The sequence below is a fragment of the Nannobrachium achirus genome (assembly GCF_963921795.1).
Source record: "Nannobrachium achirus genome assembly, chromosome: 2".
Classification (NCBI taxonomy): Eukaryota; Metazoa; Chordata; class Actinopteri; order Myctophiformes; family Myctophidae; genus Nannobrachium; species Nannobrachium achirus.
Genome location: NC_137811.1, coordinates 12,075,732 through 12,101,342, shown reverse-complemented (window position 1 = coordinate 12,101,342; position 25,611 = coordinate 12,075,732). Strand labels below are relative to the sequence as shown.

The window sequence follows — 25,611 nt, the reverse complement described above, 5'->3', positions numbered from 1 at the left end:
TTTAGAAGAAATGTATAGAATCGGATCAAAACATAAGACTTGCACAAATGTACACAGTCTTTCAAAAAAATTGCAGATCTACAATACAAGCTCGCAGCGCATCACTCGTGCCACAGCCTGAAGAGTTTGGGGACCCCTTGGCAGTGGCGATAGTTCAGAAAAAGCGAAGGTATGGCAACATACACCAGTCATGTTGCCATACCTTAGCAACAGGCATGATACATTATTTTATTTTAAGAAGTACATTCTATTTTACCCCCCCCGTTTCTACGGTTTCTTGGGCTGGATATGGCATCCTGGAATGGTTGTTCAAGTGCAGCTAAACTTGGCATGTTAGTAGACGTGCCACAATTAACAATAAGGAATTGCACCTGTGCGGCTGACCTGCGTAACCTGGGAATATACCATTTTGTCAAGATGGGGAGATTACAATATATAATTATAATACCTTGTTAAAGTGACCATTTTATAAAATGTTGCATTCGTAGTTATTTTACTGTAATTTAACAACATAATAACCAGAAAAGATAGACAAAGAGACATTCATGGATTTATATTTAAAAGTAACTTTTATTTCCCCCCCCCCCCTGTATGGCAGCTGCATACCCCCTGCCATAACCAATTGACGTCCCTGCCCCTCGGTCTAACAGTAGAGCTGTGTTTGTGTGGGTCTGTGTGTCTCAGGTGTCCCTGGACTACAGTCACGAGGAGAAGACCAACCACGAGGACATCTGCTCCATCAGCAAGATGAGAGCCGAGATGCTGCAGAAGATGGTCAACACGCTGATCTCACGCTGCCCGCCCATGGACCAGGGCATCAACACTAACTAAAGGACCGGGGGAGACATCAATGTGTGTGTGTGTGTGTGTGTGTGTGTGTGTGTGTGTGTGTGTGTGTGTGTGTGTGTGTGTGTGTGTGTGTGTGTGTGTGTGTGTGCGTGCATGTGTGCATGTGTGCGTGTGTGCCTGTAGCCAGATGATGGGAGTTCCGGAGTTGACAGTGGTTCTCAAAACTTTTATTGCGACTGTCAGGTCGCAGTTACTATGAAAACCTGCAGCTCGTGTTCGTCCGTCACGCTAGTAGCGCCCACAGCCAGCTTGGCCGCTCGTCTCCAACAGATGGCGCCAGAGCGTCACTTGAGGAGTGGCACGGTCCAGTCACTATAGAGGGCGGCCAAGATAGCGGCGCCTACAGGCACAATAACAACTTTTCTCAACCGCTGACGGTCGCTCATCGCCCTTACGGCGTGTTATTTGTTATTTCTAGGACCTACAAAGATGAGAGAAGTTGGCACACTTATTGACTTGTCCATATGAGGTGTATCAGGGGAGGTGCGTATAAAAGAGGACAAAAGACCTAGAGGACCAAAAGGAACAAACCATTGAAAAGGGATCATTGATCCACATGTGAGACAAAAATACTAGTGCTACCAAAGAATTGTGTAAAGTGGGAACAAATGTTTGGGTTAAAATGAACCTCCTCGCAGACCCGAGACTGATGCCACACCAATATGAAGGACCGTCCAAATGTCTTTGCATTGGTTCTGCTATGTGATATTTCATTTTCTTTCCATCTGTGAATTGTTTCCTCCATGTTTTATTTAGCCCATTCATTGAATTGAATCAGACCTATCAGCAAACGGAGATCTCCAATCATCTGACTACGCAAGACTAGTGTGTGTGTGTGTGTGTGTGTGTGTGTGTGTGTGTGTGTGTGTGTGTGTGTGTGTGTGTGTGTGTGTGTGTGTGTGTGTTAAATAGATAAAGTGCAGTAATTGGTTTTAATGGATGTTGTTCAGATTATATGAAATGTGCTCAGGTAATTTGTGCAATGCCATGTGAATGTAAAGTGTACAGTATTTCAGTAGGAAGTATTACAATTCACGAGAGAATAGACCATGTGGTAGTAACTGTAACTGTACACAGTAATATCCTCAGTATTCATTTAGCCATTTGTGTACTCTGAGAGTGTACAAAGAAACCAAATTGTCAATTTGAGTCAAATTGAAACTGAATATCATCCTTTTGTTTTGTAACCATGTCATTACTAAAAAGTAAATACATAGACAAACTTCTGAAACACATATAGGCCTACTCCATCAATATCTAAATATATAATAAGAGAATATGTACTATTTATTTGGCACCATGATATATTCAATTCATAGACTTTGATATAAAAGCTAATGGGAGACCACTGCACAACCAATGTAAAATAAATCTTAATGTATAGACCATGTTCAATGTTTAAAGGTAGGGTAAGTGATGTTCTTTGATTAAAAAAAAGAAAAAAATGTTAAATAGCAATATATTCTGAAAGTACTCATTGCTATAGAGCATTTTCAGGTCTGGATACCAATTTTATGTAACCAAGAAAGAGAACTCAGTCAGGATACAGATTAAACACGTGTCCACTCATCAGGGACGTGCTGGGCCCCTGATTCAGCCCGGGAAAAAGATTTGGAGAGGCCCTCATTGCGTGCTATAGAGAGAGATCTCTCGCTATTGCGCTGCTGCTACTCAAAGATTTGTGACAAAGTGACAAGCCAGTGGGCCAATTACATGAGTTATATTTCGTCGTTGTCGGGTGGAAACCTTGTATGTCCTAAACCGTTTGTTTTGTATTTATCATTTAAAAAATTGAAAAAAGCGGTGCGAGGCGTTGTGTGCTTGTAGATCTGCTGTTTTCACTACTTTTGTGCGACAGCCTTGTATGATGAAGCAGGGCTTTGCTTTGCGAAAAAAAATCGACAAATTTGAAACAAATTCTGTCCTAATGGCCGGCCTGGACCGGCCCGGAATGAACCGGCCGTTCGGGAGTTGTCCCGCTTTTCCCAATGGCCAGCACGTCCCTGCCACTCATCCATACATACACGTTTTGTTTTTTGTTTACTGTTGAGCTGTCAAGATCCCTTAGCCCAAACCCTGTGAATAAAATGTTTATTCATTCACAAATGACATTACACAACTGACTTGTACTGATTCCACACTTCATCTGTTTATTCATAGTTTGTTTATTTTGGTTTGATTAATTAATAAATATGAATATACTTTTTACATTGCGTCTCCCCTTGTTTTTGTTATGTGCTCTGGCACCACTAGGCCAGGGTCATAACATTGTACGTTGTTAAGCACTTTGTGACTCTTAGTGGAGCTTATTAAATCAAAATTCCATTAGAAACGTTCGCTTGATGATACAAGCACCAAATTTGGCACAGATCCAGGAAGTACTTTCTAAGAAAAGTACGTTATCCAGCTGAAAATCCAAGATGGTCGCCAGTTTTCAAGATGGACACCTCGCCAAATGTTTTCAAAGTAGAACTTGAATGAACAGAAATGTGTTAATGATTCAAACATCAAAATGAATGTATTCTGACTGGAAGAACTCAATGAATTCCAATATGGCCGCCAGTTTTCAAGATGCTTCCCCCCATTGACAAAATATAGCCGGCACAGAAACTGGGCTTTGTGAACATGAAGCGTGCACAGCACACGAGCAATAGAAACTACTGGAAATGCAAGCGTTGTGTACACCGGCACTAGAGTGTACACAGTCACAGGCCACAGGATTTTCTATAGAAACTCTGTCACAGATAAAAGAAATGTCTGTTAGAGATATTTTATCTATATTTCTATTTTATCTGTATCTACCATCCACTTGAATGGAAAAATATCTGGAGAAAGAGATTTTTTTTATCTGTTATCTGGCCCAGTGGGGATGGGCCTTAAGTCTTTGAAGTTAAGGAGTCCAGGTCACTGGTCACGTGTTTGTTACCCCCCCCCCCCCCCCCCTGCCAGTTTGTCTTTTAGGCCTAGGCTACGAGTCATCTGCGAGCGGCATTTTGCAACATGGAACGAAGGGTCGGTCTGACAAGAAATGGACGCCTCTACTCCCTGCGAGAGTGTTTTAAACGTCCAAAGGCTGTCCACGATATTCAAGGTTTGTTTCAATTTTATATGGAAACTGTATACTGCTGAGACTAGAATAATATGAGGCCTGTCCATGCAGCACTTCCTCACTGAACCATGAGAAACGTTTAAGATGTATAAACAAAACTCGCACACCGTCTTTGAATGCAATCTCGATTTATTTTGATATCTTATCTGATAATATCCATATCTTCACTAAAGATAATACGTTATCAGGCCTGCACACTTGCGCATCACACAAGACGCAGGTGTTTGCAATTACCGCAGAAATGTAAAATTTAATTTTTAGTGTGTGTGTGTGTGTGTGTGTGTGTGTGTGTGTGTGTGTGTGTGTGTGTGTGTGTGTGCGTGTGCGCATGTGTGTGTGTGTGTGTGTGTGCATGTGTGTGTTCCTGCCAGGTGATCTATCGTAAAAATGTCCATAAAGGGCGAGCTGGAAAAGTGGCAATTGGCATCTGCCAGGCATGTGCCATTTCCCATAGTGGCATAATGATGTTGCCAAAGTGGCATATGCTGTTGCCAAAGTGGCATATGCTGTTGCCTCTAAACTCTCTAAACTGGAGCCTGGAGACTGTTCTTGCTGACAGAGGATTCAACATTGCAGACAGTGTAGCATCTGTCATGGCATCTTTAGTCCTACCAGTGTTTAAAAAAGGAAGAAACCGACGCATTAAACAAAGAACCAAAAGATTACTTACCATACTCACCCCCGCACAAAACACACTACCTAACGCTCACTGTCCTCTCTCTCTCTCTCACTCCCCTTCTCCCCCTCCCTCCATATGCTCTCTCCCCAAACAATGGAGTCTAGAACCCCTCGCTATGATGCCTACAGGCGCCCACCCACTCCTTGATCACCCCCGAGATACGACTACTGGGACTATCGTCCCGCCCCGTATCCGGGTCACAACCGTTGGGACGACCGGGACGACTATTACAACCGGTCTCCGACCCGCTTCCCGGGCCCCTCACAAAGTTCACGAGCCCCTCACAAAGTTCAATGTAATGCAATGGGAGTTCAACCCGAGGCAAAGCACTAGCTGCTATACACCGTAAGCAATCTGAAATGACTGCTTTATTAATTTTCACAGACACATTTGCAGAGGTAAAATCGATTGATGGAATAAACGCCAAAACAACGGATTAAGTCAAATCAAACAAAGGCATAAAATTCAGAAACGTTTTACTAGAAATATTGCTGTGTTGGACTAATCTGACATTGATTACGATTAAGTTAATTTACTAATAGCCTAGGGGATTTTGACAGGTTTAGCAGGTACATGCTATCTGCAAGTTGCAACACCTACAGTATTATAGGCTATTTATTGTTGAATCTAGAGTTGCAATACCTTCCATAAGTAACCAATGTCTCAAAACCGTTTCTGCTATCTAACTTTAAACAACGAAATGTGCGATTCATTAAAGAAATCCGCCGTAGACATGTTATTTTTATATAGGCTAAAGGTGGTTGCACACTGCTGCGTTTTTCGTTGCGAAATGCGTTTTTCAGGGCAAGGAGAGAGAGAGAGATAGAGAGAGCAAGGGACCGAGTGGTGCGCGAAACGGGCGGCAGTGTGCAAACATGACTGACATAACGTGAGGTTGATTTTTTTATTTGCGTGCTCCGAAATTCAGTCCGATATTCTGCCCGAAGAAAACGCAGCAGTGTGCAACCACCTTAACTCATCTGGTGCCGATCCCGGACTAGTTCGGCTTTATTTCAATCCAATACAATCTTTTTTTTATTAATTCACTTACCCTGAGCTGCTTGTAGAGTCGTGGGTGGTCCTGGCTCGCTAGCCGCTAGCCAGCTAGCCGTTCTACTCTGTCCGACGATATATTCCATTAAAAATGGTTTAAAATACATTTTTGAGCTCCCCAATGTTCACCCGATGTTCGGCGCCGCTTCCGATGAGTACACGAGTGTGCCGATCCCGGAGTAGTCCGGCTTTATTTAATTAAATTAATAAAATGATAAGAGGCCTTCTGAAGCCTGGCTTGATTTTTGTAGCTACTAGCCGAAAGCCAACAACGTCCCGGCCGGCCGTAATTTGAGAACGTAATCGCCAATCTCCGCCTAATCCAATGAAAGGCAGCATCTTTAAAGGCTTATAGCTCCTTTTTGTGTTATAGGAAAGCGGCGCGAGGTTTATTTACGGCTAAATCGCCGAAAAATGATCTTTTAGATGACAAAATGGGAATAGCCATTGTGTTTGCATCTTCATCCGGGACATTTCCATGCTGTGCATGAACGTGAGCACGTCAGGTCCTAGAAGCTGAAGTCCTGGAAGCTAAAGCGCTCGCCTATGAGAGATGCGCTGGCATTCTTTGGCCCCTAGAGGGCGCTGGCGCTCAAAGAGTTAAGTGTTGTAATTTGGAAGCACTTGTGTGAAATCTCTTAATGATCCTGTTTATACCTATAATTCTAAATGTCACATAATGCAAGACACAACGTGATGTTGCATTATTGAAACTGGCACTTCCAAAGTTCAATAGAAAAAAAGAAATGCATGTTTGCTCAGATTTCTTGACAGAAAGTAACTCATAACATATCTAAGGTGGATTTTTATCAAACAAAAGCTTTGCTTTTCTTATAGCTGCAAAGTTTAGCTTGCAAAGTTTGACCTCGTTTAATACAATCACAGAACAAAATAATGTTTTGATATAATTTCTGGCCACTACAACACAGCTAGTAGTATATGCATTAGCAGATATAGAATAAACACATTCTAAGAATATATTCCTCTATGTGAATTATGGAGTAAAAATATTTTTGCGTTTTGGTAATCTTGATGGGCATAACACACACACACACACGCACGCACGCACGCACGCACGCACACACACACACACACACACACACACACACACACACACACACACACACACACACACACACACACACACACACACACACACACACACACACATATATATATATATATATATATATATATATCATTCAGATTGAGAAAAATAAGCCCAAAACAACAAATAAAATAATAATCTAAATTAAGGCAATCTAGTTGCTGTCGTGGTCCAAATGAATAAAAAAAAAATCTAATTATATATAAGATGGTAACATGTGCAACCAACCAGCAATTTGGTTAACCACGCAGTAAATAGTAATTACATAGGAACAATCACGCAATCATCAAGTCAAGCCTGCACCTGATATTCTACTTTATACCAAACCAGAATGATTGGCTGATAGTTCATTTGCTACCTTATAAATATGTGACAAACGACCATTTGATGGTGCAAGTCAACATGGCAAGTGCCGCCAAAAAACCTAAAGAAGACCCAATAATTGAAACAGGATACATCGAAAAAGTTACAGAAATCCTAACATCAAAAAACAAGAACAGATATTTTAATTTCTATGTACACAGAGTTTGTTTTGCTATGAACAAACGGACACAATTACTCAAATATGCAAACGAAAGAACTCCAGTAAAATTGATCAACGTAACAAGAACTGCAAGTAAGTTGAACCACATACTTCCTTGATACTTACCAGTAAGACTCCCGAATCGGGAGATAAGCGACCGTCAGGTCACGCTGTGGACCTGACGGTGATGTCAGCGAGTTGTGACATCACTTCCTGTACAGGGCGGCTACACGAAATGTGGATAACACTATATATGGAGTGTGACGATTCAAGGCATCTCGGTTAAGTTCTTACCGGACACCACTGCATCGGTTATCTCCATATATGGAGGGATGTGTTGGTTATCTCCATATCTGGAGATTCAACCTTCAACGATTTTGACATCTTGTTACTAATCTGTCGGTAGATAATGCCGGTCTTATATCACAGCCTCCACCTCTCACGTCATACGGGCTGTTACACCTGGAATGTTGAATCTCCATATATGGAGATAACCTACGCATCACACAAAGTCTGACCTCACCAGCCCATACTTGGGCATGGACGACTTATATCTCCATATACGGAGATGGCCATATATGGAGATACGATGACATCACAGAGTCCACAGCTGATGATGTGGCGTGATGTCATACAATACACAAACAAGCCCTATATAAAGGGGCAATTCTCAGCAGGGAAGAGAGCATTCCCCACTAGCTGAGTATCTTATCACATCTTGGATGTGATGATAAGCTATAAGCTTAGTTGATCCTGGCGATAAGGTCTGAGTCGAGGAATGCTCTCTTCCCTGGTGAGAATTGCCCCTTTATATAGGGCTTGTTTGTGTATTGTATGACATTGTATGACATCACGCCACATCATCAGCTGTGGACTCTGTGATGTCAGAGTGATATCAGCTGTGGACTCTGACGTCACACGTGTCACGTCACACGTGTGACTCAGGGACGGACGGACGGACGGACGGCCGGTGGAGGTTTTCATAGTAAACTGCTCCCAGCCAATTTTCCGTGACTGGCTCTCAGATGTAGAAGCGGGAGATGCAGTCCTGGAGATTGATGGTGCTGAACCGATGCTGGTGGCATTGAATGATGTTCTCCTTTTTGCAACGGGAGCAGAGAGCGTTCCTCCACTTGGTTTCAATACATCACCACAGCTTGACTTCCTTCACTTAACGGTAGATGGCCGCAAGAGGGTTTTTCCAGAGGCAAATACTTGCGGCATGATTTTGCGTTTACCACTTCACTCAAACTACAACGACTTCAGTGAATACATGATATCTGGCATAGGGCAGTTCCCGGATTTCGGGCAATCCTGAGTACTGCTTCCCGTCACCTGCTACTCGTCACCTGACCTACTTTAAGTTGCAGTATGCACCTGGAGATAATTTAGACATAGTTAGACTGCTGTTTGAAGGTGCAGTATGCACCAACACTTAATTTTAGAGTTAAACAGAGTGTGTCTGATTATGAAAACGTCCCTACCAGTGTTCACACCCATGGAGTACGGCTCCTGAGAAGGCCAGGAGAACAGAGTTGGAAATTATCGGTTATCGGTAATAAAATCCCTAATTTAAACGGGTTCAACCTGGCAGTGTCATTATAGGCGGAAGTATTATATCAGCCATCAGAAATGGCAGAAAGAAGTCATATCGACTGTATGTGGGCATGTACATTTGCACATGTATTTTTGACATGTTTTTAATGTAGTTGCTTGCAACGTAGGTTCAGGAGTGGAGACCCACCTCTGCTCATCCTTGCCACTTCCCTGTCACAATCACCTCATCACATACACCTGCCTCACTATCTCCTGGCCAATCCAGTGTCAATCACCACAGTATAAAAGCACCTGTGTTTGCCTCCCCTACCTGTTTGTATCTGCTACAGTAGATCCCAAACTCTACATCGTTCGATGCTCGTTTGCGTGTAAGTTCACTTGCTTACAAGCTAATTCCTTTGTTTCAAGGTAAAGCCTTTGTTCTCCAAGCGCGTTGTTTGTTCCAAGCGCGTTGTTTGTTTAATTTGGTTAATTGAATTCTTGTTGTTTAAGTTTAGACGTTTTGTACATATTTAAGTATAGTCTAGCCTCGGCCTCGAGGCCGTCCACAATGGACGAGCTTTTTGTGAATGCGTCCGACGACGAACTGTTTTCGGACGCGTCGGTTTTTTCAATAGCCGAAAGCAGCCGTTCGAGTGCGGCGGACTTCCAAAGTCCCTTTCCACCAGCACAGCCGGTCGCAATCTCGCCTAGCCAGCCTTCCACCTCGCGCCGAGATGCACCGGCGGCCGTTCGCAGGGGCTCGATTTGCCTCTGCAAACTATTTCACACTGGACGGTCGCCGGTCTGCAGGACGTTCTATCAGCGGCCGGCATTCCTTTTTCGCGAACGGACCTTAAAGCTAATTTGTTTAAAGCGGTCATGGCCCATTACCGTGGCACCGACCACCGCAGAGCTGCCTCACTATCTCCTGGCCAATCCAGTCGCAATCACCACAGTATAAAAGCACCTGTGTTTGCCTCCCCTACCTGTTTGTATCTGCAAAAGTAGAACCCAAACGCCCTCCCTCCCTCCCCAAACACCTAATCATTTTACAATCCTTGCTCTCCTAACGTCATTTTTTCTCTCCATCCTCCAGGAGCCCAAGGCATGGGAGTATTGGAGCCGAGGCATGAGATAGCTCGTAAACTGAAGATTTAAGCGACCACGACCATGCCTTCCAAGGCGGCAAATCAAAACATCTCTCTGGCCACCAAAATAAAGAGTAATAACAAGGCGCTGGCCCTGTCATTCGGTCACTTTAGAAAGAAAAACACAAACCTTATATTGTGCAATGTACAACTAAGGAAAGAAAACATGGACCTGAAGTTCCCATTGGCCAAATCTGGACCTCCGTAACTCACCAATTCATTATCCGAGCCGCTCACGTCCCTGGTCATTCTAACCAAATTGCTGATGCTCTGTCCCGCCTTTCCCTCCCGAGGTTTCAGCAGTTGGCGCCCGACGCGGACCTCCATCCCACTCCCATTCCTCCGTTTTCCACAACCACGTTCACCTGAACCCCCAGCTCCAACACCTCATCATCCAGGCCCGTCACCACATCATAAGCAGCTTTTCCCCCAGGACACTCTCCTGCTACGAGCTACCTTACTGCGTGGAACTCCTACAAGAGGTTCCACACCACCACCGGCATCCCATTCCCGTCCTCCGACGTCTCCATCATCACCGCCTACCTCTCCTACGCCCGCTCACACCTCCATCTCCGTACCTCCACCCTGCACGTCTACCTCAGCGGCATCAACTTCTTCTTCCGCCTGATCGATGGACATCCAAGCCCGGCCATCTCTCACCCCCACATCACCATGCTGCTCCGTGGTCTCCAGCGCAGTGAAGTCCAGGTTCCCCCCAGTCGTCACCCACTCACCGCCGACCTACTGCTCCGCTGCCTCCTCACACTCCGAGCCGGCTACCTCACACCCTACATCGCCTCAACCCTGGAGAGCATGTTCCTGCTGGCCTTCTTCGGCTTCCTGCGGTGCTCCGAACTGACGTCCTCCTCCTCCCGTTACGACCCTTAAATCCACCCAAGCCTGGCTGACATCGTTTTCCACTCCTCGGAATCATTCACATTCAAACTCAAACACAGTAAAACTGACCAGCTGGGGCGTTCATCCACCATCCACCTTTTCAGGTTAGACTCACCCCTCAGCCCTTACGAACCCATCCACCGCTACACCACCACAAGACGATCCCTCAATGCCACTCCTCACGACCCCCTATTCATTACCGAGACCGGTTCCATCGCTACCCGATTCTGGTTCCACCATCACCTCCGCCAGATACTGTCCCTCACCGGTCTTCCTCCACAACTCTACTCTGGCCACTCTTTCCGAATCGGCGCCGCCTCCACCGCAGCCAGTCAAGGCCTGTCAGATCATCTGATCCGCATCCTCGGACGATGGTCTTCCCACGCCTACCACTCATATATCCGCACCAACATTCACGACGTACGCAACGCTCACTACCACCTAGGCCGTCCGTAGTACCCAGTCTTTTCGTCAGGTGAGCCAGGCGTTTCTTGGGGAGTATTGGAGCCGAGGCATGAGATAGCTCCCGGGCAGAGCATCCTTGCTGTTACTCCGGAGACGACCCCCACACTGTGTCTCGCCATACCCCGGGCTCCTTCACCATCGCACCACACTCACATCAACATTCACTTTCACTTAAATCAATAAACATGTTCAACTTGAGCAGAGGTGTGGTTTCTTACTAGTGAATCTGTAAATAAACACAATTGATTATGTTGTGCCAGGGATCCCCATACAAAATAGCAGATCTACAAGCTCAGAATGTGTTGTGGTACAATGCGTTCTGAACTTGTAGATTGTCCATTTTCAAATGGCATGTGTATATTGGTTTAAACTGAAGTGCTTAAGCTGTTCTTGATGACTTATTTTGTTGGGGACCCCCTGAAGGAACCCCTGCAGGTCTCCGGGCCCCACATTGAGAACCATTTACCTTACTATACTTCAATTGATTTTTCAATGTTGTGGCCACGTTTCTTGTAATAAGGTGACTGACATTTTCTTTTCTCTGTCATGTTACAGAAACATGAGTTGGTGGAAGTTGGCCACTATTGTGGGGTTAAAATATCAGGTAAAGCATATAACCAAACATTTCATGCAGTGAACCCGCCCCCCCCCCCCTCACATTTGGCCAATTTTTGGCCACTTTGCTTGTAATAAGATGACTGACATTTTATTTTCTCTGTCATGTTACAGAAACATGAGTCGGTGGACCAGAAGAGGCCTCGCTGGACTGAAGTTGGCCACCACTATTGTGGGGTTAAAATATCAGGTAAAGTATATATAACCAAAAATAGTACAGTCATGTCACTCCTGCAGCTAGAATCCAACCATTGTATTGCACTGGCTGGTATCTAGACTGTCAGCTGCTTTAACTAATCAGATCTTGAGTTTGCCGTGCTGGGCGTATTCTATTTGTCAGCGGAAGCCTTCCAGAAACTGGGTGGCACCCATTTCCTGTTCTTTCCTGTTAAATCGATACACAGAGAATTTGGTATGTCAGACACGTGGCTTTTACAATCTACCGCAATCTTTTCAATCCGACAAGATTAGCTCACTTTGATTGATTCAATGATTGATTCAATGATTGATCGTAATGACTTCGCCCCCATGGGCGGTCCAAATCCGATGTTTATTGTTAAAAGTTGCCCAACTCTAATTAGCTTACTATCTAACTCACATCGACCTCTGCTCTACAAACTCATACTTGGCCTTAATTTCTTTTTTATTCTGTTTTCCAACAGTTTTATGATGATATTGTTGCATAGTACTGTGTTTTATTTGTCTGTCTGCGCAAGTCTGGCTGGGCAAGAGTGCATTTGAGAGGGGATGCAACCGTCTATAAACACAACATGAGATATCTGTCTAAACACATGAACGTGGCCTGAGCAGTCTGTCTTCTCGTCTGTGGAATGTAAAATGAGAGCACTGCTGACCTATGATGTGCTGTTTTCACTGTTGCTACACTTACAAATATACAATAACAATATCCCATAGTCATATTTGTGGCAGGTTAAATTACTATGCAAGTAATTGTTGGTTAAAATGTTCCGAGAGCAAGTAAAAGAACATTAACAAAACATGCAACAAAATGTCTTCACACAAAGGGGTGTTGATAATTTTTTCTTCAGATGTGGGATATCATTTTTCTTCAGATGTGGGAAATCGTTCGGTATGGGCTTCTTTTACCTACAGCCTGTCATTTCAGGTGTCAGAGAGTTCCACATATGACGAGCTCGTTGCTGCTACTGGAATGGAGAAAATACAGAAGAAACCCAGGGGTGGGGTATTTGGAACGCATCGGGTGTCCACGGCCAGTGAGGAAACTTGAGGACAAGGGGGCGGCTTCTCTGTGATATCCTCATTTCTGAAGTTGTGAGAAGGGTTGCAGCCCCTATCGAACTGCATTCCAAATGTTTATCAGATGACGTGTAACAATGCATCACTAGACGGTTGTATTAAAGAATGGCTGCAACCGTTTTTTTCAAAGAAGAATAACAAAAGGATTACACACATATTATACACACACTTGGTGAAACAGAACTGTGTGTGTGTGTGTGTGTGTGTGTGTGTGTGTGTGTGTGTGTGTGTGTGTGTGTGTGTGTGTTGCGCTGCATGCTAAAATAAATACATTTATTACATTTTAAAGGGAGGGTGTTCTTGTCTATTTTTGCTGAGCCTTATAGTCAAAGTTATATTCAAAGTCCTGACCATTGCAGGGACTTGTGAAAGCAATGGTACTAAATTCTGTGTAATTCAATGGGCATTTGGGGTGTTTAAAGTGTGAATAGCCTGGTCAGCCAGTAAAAACTGGGGAAAGTGCCTTTCCTGTTCAAGAAGCAGATCCAAAAGGTCCTCCTTGTATCAGAGGTACATGGTTGATGCCGGGGTGGCCTGTGAAAGAAAAAGCATTGTGCATCGGGTAAAAGGTCCTACTTGGCTCGGCAAACTTGACAGCTATAATTTGCGCAACACCGTAAGCGTGGAGAATTCCCGCATCGATGCTTTGCCACGTCTTCAAATTGACAATGAGGTACAATTTCCGCTGGGAATTTCCACAAAATGTCATTGTGGGCGGAGGGGCAAGCACTATAAAATACGGACTGCCAACAAATCAAAATTGGAAGAGATCGACAAATACTTTGCAATAGGGTCTGGCTCAACTAACGCATTGCCAGAGTTAAAAGGAAACTACTACAAACTATAGCCTCAGACACAATGTGTGCCCAAACCTCCACTACCACATTGGTACCAGACGGCGGAAGACGAAGACAAAGACATTTCTGGAAACATCTGCATTGGTATGGCGGGACATCGCAGAATATTCAATGTCGAATTGGAGCCTGTGAGGAGTTATTGTTAGGACGCAGGCCTGGAATTTTGGCATTCCAGGGGTGGGGTATTTGGAACGCATCGGGTGTCCACGGCCAGTGAGGAAACTTGAGGACAAGGGGCGGCTTCTCTGGAGCGCGTGTGTGTTCAGTTTTGTGTGTTGTATGTTGCGCTGCATGCTAAAATAACTAGTATCTACAGCTATCTGCAGCTCCTTGCCATTGTGCGGGGAATAAACACCCAAAACCGCGATAAAAATCACCCAAAACCGGATCAAACCTCTACATTTTCCCACGCATGCAACCTTTATTTACCCCTTTATTGGACAAAGATTGCCATATAATCATAATTATTTCACATAGCATTTCCTCTAATCCTTTTGATGGAAAAAAAGTATTTTAGGAATACAGTACAAGACAACACCTGTCCTGGTTATATAGCCAATGTCTAGTTCAACCAACTGATCTCAGTACATTACAGTAGTACATTACATATACAGTACCACAACCCAGTAGTTGTTTAACTTTGACTGCTGTGAGCGCAGCAACATGTCCTTTCAACTCTCTCTCTCTCTCTCTCTCTGCGTGTGTGTGCGTGGGCTGCTGCACTGCCACTGCATGTCAGAAAGTAGCAGCTGTTTGACCGTTATGCGCGTCACAGGACATATTTCCTCTTTTTGTTCGTGAAGACAGATTTTAGCCCAGTCTTTATTTTGTAGTTCTAAGTTTTCGTCTCCTCTTTATTCCTCAATGAAATTGGGTATATGCACATACGCCATTTTGTTATACTTCCGGGTGTCTTTCGACTTCCTTCACAGGTGTTTCTGATGATACTAATGAAGGCTCTGTTCCATTCTGGTCAAACTAGGGTGCTGATATTGTGAATGTTGGCTCATTGGAAACACTCTGCTAAAGTGGGTCTCAAAGTGTTCTTGAGTGGGTTCCAAATGTCCCCATACAGGAGTGTACAAATGGAAGCAAATGGACCTGCAAGGGTCCATTTGCACTGTACAATAAATCAAACAGAGCCATAATTAGTATCATCAGTAAGACAGTAACACCTGTGAAGGAAGTCGAAAGACACCCGGAAGTAGAACAAAATGGCGTATATGCATATACCCAATTGTGAACTGCTGTGGGCGCTGGTCAGGGCACTGCATGGGGCACCACGGCCACTGTGGCCGTTTGAGCATGTCATTTGTCATCGAGGGGCACACGGCCAAAGAGAAGGGCAACGACGGCCATGGCCGTTGTGGCCGCCGTGAAATTCCTGCCCTGGTTAGGAGTATTGTTGGGAGCTAACCGAACTGACGCAGTCAAAGCATGGGGTCCTAACAATTGCAGTAGATTAGAGTTTATCATGATTGATTATGTATGACGTTATAGAGTAGATCATGTATTCATTGATTATATTAATATCTAGGTCTGTACAGTATGATGATACTAATACTTGATAGTTAGGAGTCGAGAGGTCTTCAGAAGGCCTCAGTAACTATTGTTTTGATAAAGCTATCTTGTTATGGTACAGCTTGTTCCAGAGGCCTTGAAGTCACAGTATAACTCTAGTGTTTGACCATTCTTCTTGGCAGAACTACTTTACCACTGGCCAGAGTGTTAATTGTACTTCTGTCCATATAAACTTGACCACACACCACCTAATATAATTGTCTTGTCTCCTCATTCTCTCATGATTATTGATTGATCTGAATTCCACCACACAACCGTCTAGATTCTTTGCGGTACCTGAAAAACCCGATTGTCCACCCCGTGTGGAACACAAAGGACGAGGCAGTAATGTATCCTTCTACAAAGTAGTCGGTCGCACACTTGATGGAAGTTGCCCATTCTCTCGGTACTCTCTTCGGCAGAAGAAGCCCAAATTGGTGAGCCCACGCTCTATCTGACCAATGGTACTATAAAAGCTTCTGAGTACCAGAAAGCGATACTACAGCCAATGTACACTTGCTTGTGCAGTTAGCAGATAGCGTTAGCAGATGCTTGGGCCTTTGTTAACACATTTGACACGCTTGCTTTTATTCGGCACACTTATTGCTTTCATTTTTTTGCAACGGGCAGTCGAGTAAAGTTAGCAGGTTCGTTAGCAAGTCAGAAGGATGGCTGATGAGCGAAGAGGAGCCCAAGTTCAAGGTATTGAAAAACATAATGGTGGAGAAAACCGTCTCTTCTGAATTTGAAGTGGCACAAATGTTTTTGGATGGGGAAGCGAATGCGAATCTGATCGTAATCATCTGATGACTGGATCATCATCTGTCCTTTTTAGAACGGGGTCGGGTGACCTGCTAAGCTCCTGGCTGCCTCCTGGAAGCTACTTGTCTACAAACAGAAACCGTCTTGAACTTACCGGAGACGATTCAACCGCAGCGGGCCCTTCTGTGGCCCTCGATGTTAACATTCTCCCCTGCACACAAGCTGGTTTGGAAGTTGAACAACGCTCTCTAAAACGCAGTCGCCTAGAGGGGAGCAAATTAGGGAGCTAATTAAGTCGCTCTGCCCGAACCCATGTAAACACGGGAACATGACGGTCAGGGCTTCGTCTCTACGACCATGCGTGAGCTACGATGGGCTAAAATCGCTTTGGAAAACCCGGCCACTGCTGTTCTGTCCGTAACCAGCATTGGAGTCAGTAGTACTCATGCTGCATGCCTGCTTTAGGCAAAAGTTTATTATTTTCCTGTTTTGAATTATACTTTTTTAAATCATTATTTTGACAATTTTTGTTGAAGTAACATTTGCATTTTGAGTTTATAAAGCATTTTATTTAGGTGCTGGTACAAAAGTCATATTTGTTGTACCAGCATAGGCTTTTATTGTCAGAGCTGCTCCAGTGTCTATCTCTTCTACTAGTCTTATTGTATTCGATTTGTTTTGAAACAGGTTTTAAATAGGCAATATGTTGCCACAAGAAATATTCGATTTGTTTTGAAACAGGTTTTAAATAGGCAATATGTTGCCACAAGAAAGACAGCTTTGATCAGCAATACTAATGACCATCTCCATGAATTCCAGAATTGCAGACATGGGGATGAAGAGAGGTTACTGTTGCTGCTGCAGTTCGACGCTGTGGTAGATCTGAAGTGTCAGCAGAAAGATTCATCCACATCCGTCTACTGGCCACACACCAGGTGTCAGCCAACAGTGAGTACTCCTATTATCGGTTGGATTTCACTGAAATGCAGGAAGAAAAACACGATTTTATATAGGTTTACATTGATGCTTACTCTAAGTTACTCAAGCTCCTGATAGAATCTGGTCCGGGGATTAAAGGTTGACAGCAACTCCCAGTTTATTACGTTCTAATTCTAAAGGTAAATAAATCAACAAGGAATTGAAAATAAGAAGCAACATTTAACGACATACAGCCTATGTTATTTTCACAGGAGTGACGTTTTGAACCCTGTTGCATGAAATACAGAAAGCACACAATGAGGTAATGCACACGCATGCACAGTTTGCACACAGCAAACTGTGCATCCCTTCTTTTTTGTGGGCAGTGACATGCATACTTTTCAAGCAGACTGGTTAATTGGTTCTTAAGGACTGGGTGAACTAGTCCTTAACTAGGCCAGGTTCAGGACGCACCAAGAAGAGCTATTCCTGCGTTACGTCCCCGGCGGCGAGCTGGTTTGTTTAAGCCGAATCATCAGCTACTTCAGGAACGGCCAGGAGATCCTGTGCTCCAGCGTGTAGCTCCACTAACACCGTAACCTGAAGCCACAGAACATCCTGCTCATACCACATTTTATCAAAAGCTGGAATGAGAGTTTTCGTCTTTATGTGTCCAGCTATATCTTCAACTATGAAGGTGAGTCGCCTATTTTTTCTCCTTTTGTGTCGACAGAATTGCCACGATCCAAGAATATGGATATTGGGAGACATTAGTCTTTTCAATGTAAATTTTAACAAAAAAATAAAATATGTGTTTTGCTTGCCAATTCAGCCGCGAAGAAAATTATCTTAGTTAATTGGAAATCTGAGAACTCTCCCTCACAAAAAACACTGGTTTGAACTTTCATCATATTGTACACCGGAAAAGATATTGTATAATGTTAGGAGAAAACCTGCATTATTTAAAAGGATTTGGGGTGAATATCTTGACTGCCTGCCTTCGATAACCCCTCAAGGTTATCAAGGTTATTGTTTTTTTTTTTTTTTACAAATGTCTTAATTGTTTTTTTGGCTTCACTGACTTGCCATGTCTTCTTCGGTCTTTCACGGCAATCGGACGCTGCATGCATGATTTGAGGCATTTTGTTCCAACAATGTGTTTTGCTAAAGTTGATCTGCTGGTGGCGCTATAACAGGCCAATGTAAAAAGGGTGGCATTTGTTCCTTGACCTAGTGGGAATAAGCGTGCAAAATGTCACAGAAATCACAAGCTGTGTTCATGATTTTAAAAAAATGCAAACGGCGCCGGAGATTACTGATCACCTTAATACAGTTTGAAAGAAGTTTATTATGAAGTCTCTATTGCCCTTTAAGAGAGAAAGGACAGTCTTCGTTTTTGCACTCTGCGTATTATAACCTTTCAGTTCAGAAGTGGGCCTGTGGCATTACCACAGCTTTTAATTTGAAATAGAGCATAGCTTTTAATTTGAAATAGAGCTTTGTGTTCCTGTTACATACATACTCAGGCACACACATGCATACATACTTCTGCGCACCTATATACATACGCAACATACACATACTTCAAGTACAAAATAGAGTATGTATGTATGCGCAAGTGAAGTATATACTGTATGTATGTGCAAGTGAAGTATGTATGTATGCGCAAGTGAAGTATGCATGTGCAAGTGAAGTATGTATGTATGCGCAAGTGAAGTATGTATGTATGCGCAAGTGAAGTATCTATGTATGTGCAAGTGAAGTATGTATGTATGTGCAAGTGAAGTATGTATGTATGTATGTGCAAGTGAAGTATCTATGTATGTGTAAGTTAAGTGCTGATATCTATGTATGTGCAAGTGAAGTATGTATGTATGTGCAAGTGAAGTATCTATGTATGTGTAAGTTAAGTGCTGATAGGCTATCTATGTATGTGCAAGTGAAGTATGTATGTATGTGCGAATGAAGTATGCATGTATGTGCAAGTTAAGTACAAATATGCATGTATGTGCAAGTGAAAGTATGTACGTGCAAGTGAAGTATGCATACATGTGCAAGGGAAGCATGTATGTGTGTGCAAGTGAAGTACCAAAATGTATACATGTGCAAGTGAAGTATGTATGTATGTGCAAGTGAAAGACCGATATGTATTTATGTGCAAGTGAAGTATACATGTACAGTATGTGCGAGTTGACAATGCAATTTTGGCCTAAACAGCTTCTCATAGAAAAAGGCCGGTTGTGTTGCAGAAGCTGAAGGCAAAGGAGGTTGAGGAAGCTTTGGGGGATGACGAGTCGGCCTACCTCATTAACGCCACTGAGCACAACGGTTCAGGGACCACCTCCAGGGACCCCTGGCGATATAGCGGTGCCCCTGGGAGTATAGAGTTTGAGAACCAGAGGCGAGAGGCCGGCGCAGCTCGGCTCGCGTCCGACCGAGGGGCCTCTCAAGGATCTTTCTATCGGGGGAGGGGAATGGTACGTTTAGGGTCTTTTCATGCTAATTAGAACTTTTACTAATGGTCTTTGATAAGTTATTGGTTTAATTGGCATTAATGGCATTTAACCACCTGGAGTTAATCAAGCCGGAGCAGGTGTCGGTTATTCCAGCTAATGACAAATTCATATATTTAGCCTCTGGAGAGTGACTCTGCCAGATACTAAAAGACTTGGAGAGACACAGAAGAAGGACGGAAATCACCACCATTTCCTCAACACGCTTGTGAGTTAATATTTTATAATTATCAAATTGTTCTATTACCTAGACTGAAGACCCCACAGTCCATAGACCCTAACCAATAACTTTTGTTTTATTTGCATTCTGAAAACTTCTTCATAATTTACAGAATGGACCCACCAAGCCAGTTTCAGCCGGTCATCTAACATGAAGAGCGTGTTGAGGAAGCTTTGGGGGATGACGAGTCGGCCTACCTCATTAACGCCACTGAGCACAACAGTTCAGGGACCACCTCCAGGGACCCCTGGGGATATAGCGGTGCCCCTGGGAGTATAGAGTTTGAGAACCAGAGGCGAGAGCTGACCCTGGCCCAGGCCCAGGCCCAGGCCCAGGCCCAGCAGGGAGCACTGGCCCGGGTGGCCCCTCTACCTGGAACACGAACACCAACAAACATGCCTGCTGGCCCGGTAAGACAACTAAACCTGTTAGCTGTTTTAAGTAGCACATGTGTCCTCGATGCGTAAAATGGGTGTATTGTATTGTAACAGGCAAGCGTGATCTGCAATCTCACCGCTTGTCACATCATGAAGCGTTGTGAGCACATTGTTCTTGCATTAATAATAATAATAATAATAATAAATAAACTGTCCACAGCTCACGTATAAGCGTTTTGGAAGAGATTTGGAGTAGATGGAAAAAGAACGCACCAAGTAAAACTTTTACGATGAATAGAGGGCCCAAGTGCCCAAGTTAACCTTTCCTACCTCCAATTTGTACCACCAGCTGCCCAGAATGGCAGTGAGAGGGGACCAGACCTCCGGACAGCTGCAAACCCCAAGCGACAACAACATTGTAGAAAAAGACTCCTGGATCCACTCCATGACCCAGGAAATGGAACGTCTCAGGCAGGAAATGGATCGCCTCAAACAGGAGATGCAGGCGAGCAGAACCGAGAAGGAACGAGAGGCTCTCAGAGAGAAGCAGACGTCAGATATGCACAAAGCTCTGTCTGAGGAGACAGGCAGGCAGAGAGGCCGGCGCAGCTCGGCTCGCGTCCGACCGAGGGGCCTCTCAAGGATCTTTCTATCGGGGGAGGGGAATGGTACGTTTAGGGTCTTTTCATGCTAATTGGAACTTTTACTAATGGTCTTTGATAAGTTATTGGTTTAATTGGCATTAATGGCATTTAACCACCTGGAGTTAATCAAGCCGGAGCAGGTGTCGGTTATTCCAGCTAATGACAAATTCATATATTTAGCCTCTGGAGAGTGACTCTGCCAGATACTAAAAGACTTGGAGAGACACAGAAGAAGGACGGAAATCACCACCATTTCCTCAACACGCTTGTGAGTTAATATTTTATAATTATCAAATTGTTCTATTACCTAGACTGAAGACCCCACAGTCCATAGACCCTAACCAATAACTTTTGTTTTATTTGCATTCTGAAAAATTCTTCATAATTTACAGAATGGACCCACCAAGCCAGTTTCAGTCAGTCATCTCACATGAAGAGCGTGTTCACTCTGGAGGAAAAAAAAACATTCTACTATAAAATATGTCACTGGGAGGATCAAAATGACAGGGATTTGTGAATAGTTTAATTCTTGAGGAACCTCCCCTGGCCCCCTCCAATGTACCCGCCGAACCAAACCCTCCTGATCCACCTCCACCAAGTGAAGATGTAAATACATCCTAAAACCTAGATTTTAGTAGTTTTTAGAACGACTTAAATCATTCGAATTCATGATGTAGTTTTGTAGAACACAGTGTAAATGCATCAATTGTCTGTCTATTAAAAAGGATGACCAGGAGGAGGAGCAGCAGAGACAGGAGGAAGAAGATCAAGCAGAGGAGGAGGAAGACCGTGATGAGCAGGAGTATATCCTTAAGGTCCGATGCCGGAGGAGATTTCAGATACTGCGCGAATATCTGTCGTTTTTGGAGTCCCGAAACGGCTATAGACGACATGGTACCGGCTGCAGACGCGGAGCTGGTGGAGATCCTGGAGGACCTCCACCAGCTCCAACCTAACCACAAGAAAAAATAAGTTAATAAAATGTATGTTCTGACGCTATCTACAACTGGCTTTGTGTGTCTCTATGTATGTGTGTATGTCTGTTAGGAGGTGTTAGGATGTGTTTTTAGTAAAACAATTGTATTTATGGATTCAAGTTTGTTTTAGTTTCAGTTTTGGGGTGAGAATTGAAGGCATTTGATAGGATTCTGGGTTAACCAATTCTCTACCAAGTCCTTTCATTTTCCATCTAATACCTAAACCTTAAAGAGATCTAATTGATTGCAACAAAAGTGTTAAAACACCTTGGGATTGACTGTATTTTAGAGTGTGCTCTATAAATAGAACGTGTTACTATTATCATTGTTACTGTATTATTTCATGTTAACTGGTCAGGTGGACCTTGGGCAGGATGTGTTAGGATGTGTTAGGACGTGTTAGGAACTTACTTCAGGCTATTTTCTAAACACAGCTGGAGAGGCCAGATCTCTGCTTAAAAGACAACCTCACCTCTGGGACAACCAGATCTTATTTTATTGTTGTTTGGGAAACGATCAACACAATCCCGAGTTATTTTTGGTGTTCAATCTGTGTTTTTAGATATTTTAGTATGTCAGCATGCTAAAACTGGTCGTAGGGTGGACCGTCGGAATGTGGGTTATGTTGACGGTGTTGGTCTGGTGTTGAAGGAGGACATCCCGTGTCACAAAATTCCCAGCTACTCGCCTAAATTTGCGCAGTTGATCAGGATTATGAACGTCATCCATCGACTCCTCCACGACAGATCTTATACCACAAAAAGGGACATACTGTATATTATATGGACCAAGAGCTGTTTGGCTCATCTCACTGCGTGTATAGGCTTGTGGATGACCTCGCACGCATGGTCAAGGTTCCCAGAAGGTAAGGTTCTTAGAACTGGTGGGTGTGGCTACATAAGAACCTAATTTTAACTCTTTCGGTACACTTTTTTGGAAAAGATCTTCCTCCTAGTTAACCGATGACCCATGTAGGCCGGGAGCCAATTCTGAAATTGGAACAAATTGGTACCACCCAAGGTGACCGTACATTTTTTACTTTTTTTACTTCCTACATGTCTCTAGTTTACATTTTGGTATGATATTTTTTTCTCGTGCTAATCAGTCTAAAAGTGCAAAATTTTGCACAGATGTAGCTCATGGCATGCTCTAATGATTTAGCTAGGGCGCCCGAGTCTGCGACATTCGGGGTCGCCACAGCGGCCAAATCAAGTTGGGCTCCCATCGACTTTAGTGATGAAAAGTGATGAGTCATCACTTTTCAGAGTTAGATTATTCTTGGTCAAACTGTCTTGTTGCCGATGTCTAGGTTGGTGCCTTGCATGGTATCCTCCATCGGTGTATGAATGTATGTGTGAATGGGTGAATGTTTGGATAAACGCTGTGCTACTGTATTTATTCACCATTTACCATTTATGTCACGTTTTATGTCCGGCTGCATCAGAGCCTGCTGCTACAGGTCACTGAAGAAGAACGAGAAGCCCCACAGTTTAAGAGTAGGGTGACATTTAGCTATAGTGTTTGTTCAGGGCTCCAGAGTAGCCTACTAAATAAATGTTATAGAAAGACCAGCTAAATGTAAGGTGCACTGGTGGCAGCAGCATGTCTGGAGAATATCCATCGATGCCTGTAGTGTTTTATATCCACAATAATAATATAAAGACTCCCGGAGACAGGACTGCCGTGTACTCTCTTTACTAGTCAGGTTCTGAATAATCCAGGTAACACTTGTGTGCCCTATAATCACATACATCACATGCACCTGTGTCATACATCCTGGTACATACAACCCATGGCCCTGGACACTACAATGCCCAAGGTGCGAAAAGAGATTATTAGTTTAGATTATTGGCTAATTTGGGCACCAGGGCATGCCTCTCACAGGCTGGGTTTGGGAACAAACAGTTTTTACCAGAGCATGCCATGAAATGAAGAACCTGCTTGTTGTTTATTTGCACTTGCACTTTGGAGCAGTAAAAAAGACAACTCAAGACGACCTTGTGGACAATGTTTTATTTTTGTTTGAATCTCTCAAAGCTGCACTTACAACAATGCGATGCAAATCATCACTCAACTTATCAATCCTCATAAAGAAACCAGTAATAATTAGGGAAAATTTGCAGAATACCTGTCAAATCTGGGAATAAATTCCTTACCAAACAATGTCTTCACCAATGTGTTCGTAAAGGTGTCTGGTAACATATCTAACAAAGATTGAAATTCAACATCCCTAGCGAAATGTTTGACAGCTATGGTAATTCTGGGTCTCATTCACTTACTATACACTGTACTATAAGGGAAAAAATCACTCCCAAAAATAAGCTTTAAGTGGGATGTGAGGGGTCTAACTAGGTGTTTTTAATTATTCTGAATCCATTGCAAGCATTTGTTTTGCACGAAAAACATTCCTTGGGCCAAAAATGGACCCCATACACCTTGTGAAAAGTGATGACTCATCACTAAACCATTGTTTCAAATGATGTCTTGTGTACAATTGTCATGCTGCGCAGCACTTTTGTTGGCTTTTGGTTGTCTTTATTTTTTTAAGTGCTTTATGAATAAAATTGTCTTTTGACATGGTTTCAACTGCCGCAGATTGTCTTCGCCATGTCTAAAACAATAGGCCTGCATTGAGTTGCTGCCTTACATTTGGCTTATTAGAAATCTTAATTACATTTGCGTTGGAGTGGTGTCTATAAGGTGTGCATTTATTGTTTTTGGTGCATTGAATCTCCCAAGTCTTTTCAAGTAGGTTCATTTCGGGTGTGCTGTCAATGTGAAAGATGTTGTATTTTAGTATTGTTAATTTAAATGTAGTTGGACATTTCGATTGACCATTGTCATGTTGGTTCATTGTCATGAAATGTGTCTTGTACATATAAGTCCATATGGGCTGGACTACCAGTGCCACTCAACCACCTCCTTGCACTATCATGACCACACTCCATATTCCTGCCTTTCTTCCCCAAAAGCCCATCATAAGCAGACCTATACCCTCAAAAACACCTAATTTGTCATAATACTGTACATTGTACAAAGTGGACTAACCACACTATCTGTGGCGTACCATTTCCCCCAGTGTGTTTTTGACAGATAAGACCCAAACCTAACTTCTCCTGGCCTGTTTGTCATCCTAGCCCTAATACCTAAAAATGAAAAAAAAAGGCTACCGTTCCGGACCTATACAGGCCATCGGTCGGTTCCCTTTCCTCTAAATAATCTTCACATTTTGCTGATGATTGTGCTGTTTGCACAATTTGACTGTATTTCAATTCCTATCACCCTTTGCAAGAGACATTTCTCAACCTGTCAAACCCAAACCAAATCAAAGACTGGAGTATAAATAGACCCTGGGATTAACAGGACACAGGTGAACACCATGGGCAATTAACACATGATTGGCTATAGGTCTTACAGGGCACAGGTGATTGGCCTAACAGTTACAGGACACAGGTGAGGATGATAGCCAATCATCACACAGGGTGGAAGTGACAAGACAGACAACAGCTACAAGCAGTCT

The 25,611-nt window shown here is 43.4% G+C and overlaps 2 protein-coding genes across 4 annotated transcripts in view; both read left to right on the top strand.

Moving 5' to 3' along the window:
- Positions 1-3,057, top strand: part of pnp4b (purine nucleoside phosphorylase 4b) — a 60,496-nt gene extending 57,439 nt beyond the window's left edge. The window contains exon 7 of one of the 2 annotated variants that reach the window (XM_080747092.1): positions 685-3,057. In XM_080747092.1, coding sequence (XP_080603218.1) covers positions 685-831 — 147 coding nt within the window. In that variant the 3' untranslated portion in view covers positions 832-3,057. The remainder of the gene's footprint in view (positions 1-684) is intronic. The other variant, XM_080747093.1, reaches the window with a different exon arrangement.
- A 784-nt stretch (positions 3,058-3,841) lies between these two features.
- On the top strand, positions 3,842-24,682 carry LOC308307037 (uncharacterized protein). Of its 2 annotated transcripts, XM_080752138.1 has the most exons (10): positions 3,842-3,940; positions 11,926-11,974; positions 12,100-12,175; positions 17,262-17,390; positions 17,633-19,837; positions 19,994-20,081; positions 20,206-20,503; positions 20,820-21,138; positions 21,295-21,382; positions 21,507-24,682. In XM_080752138.1, the coding sequence occupies exons 7-9, from the start codon at positions 20,489-20,491 to the stop codon at positions 21,306-21,308; spliced, it is 348 nt and encodes a 115-aa protein (XP_080608264.1). In that variant the 5' UTR covers positions 3,842-3,940; positions 11,926-11,974; positions 12,100-12,175; positions 17,262-17,390; positions 17,633-19,837; positions 19,994-20,081; positions 20,206-20,488; the 3' UTR covers positions 21,309-21,382; positions 21,507-24,682. The 2 variants fall into 2 exon arrangements, 1 of the variants encoding a protein (XP_080608264.1); XR_013963197.1 differs by lacking the exons at positions 3,842-3,940; positions 11,926-11,974; positions 12,100-12,175 and having other exon boundaries at positions 14,599-17,390; positions 20,820-21,382; positions 21,507-21,720; positions 21,840-24,682.
- The last annotated feature ends 929 nt before the right edge of the window (positions 24,683-25,611 follow it).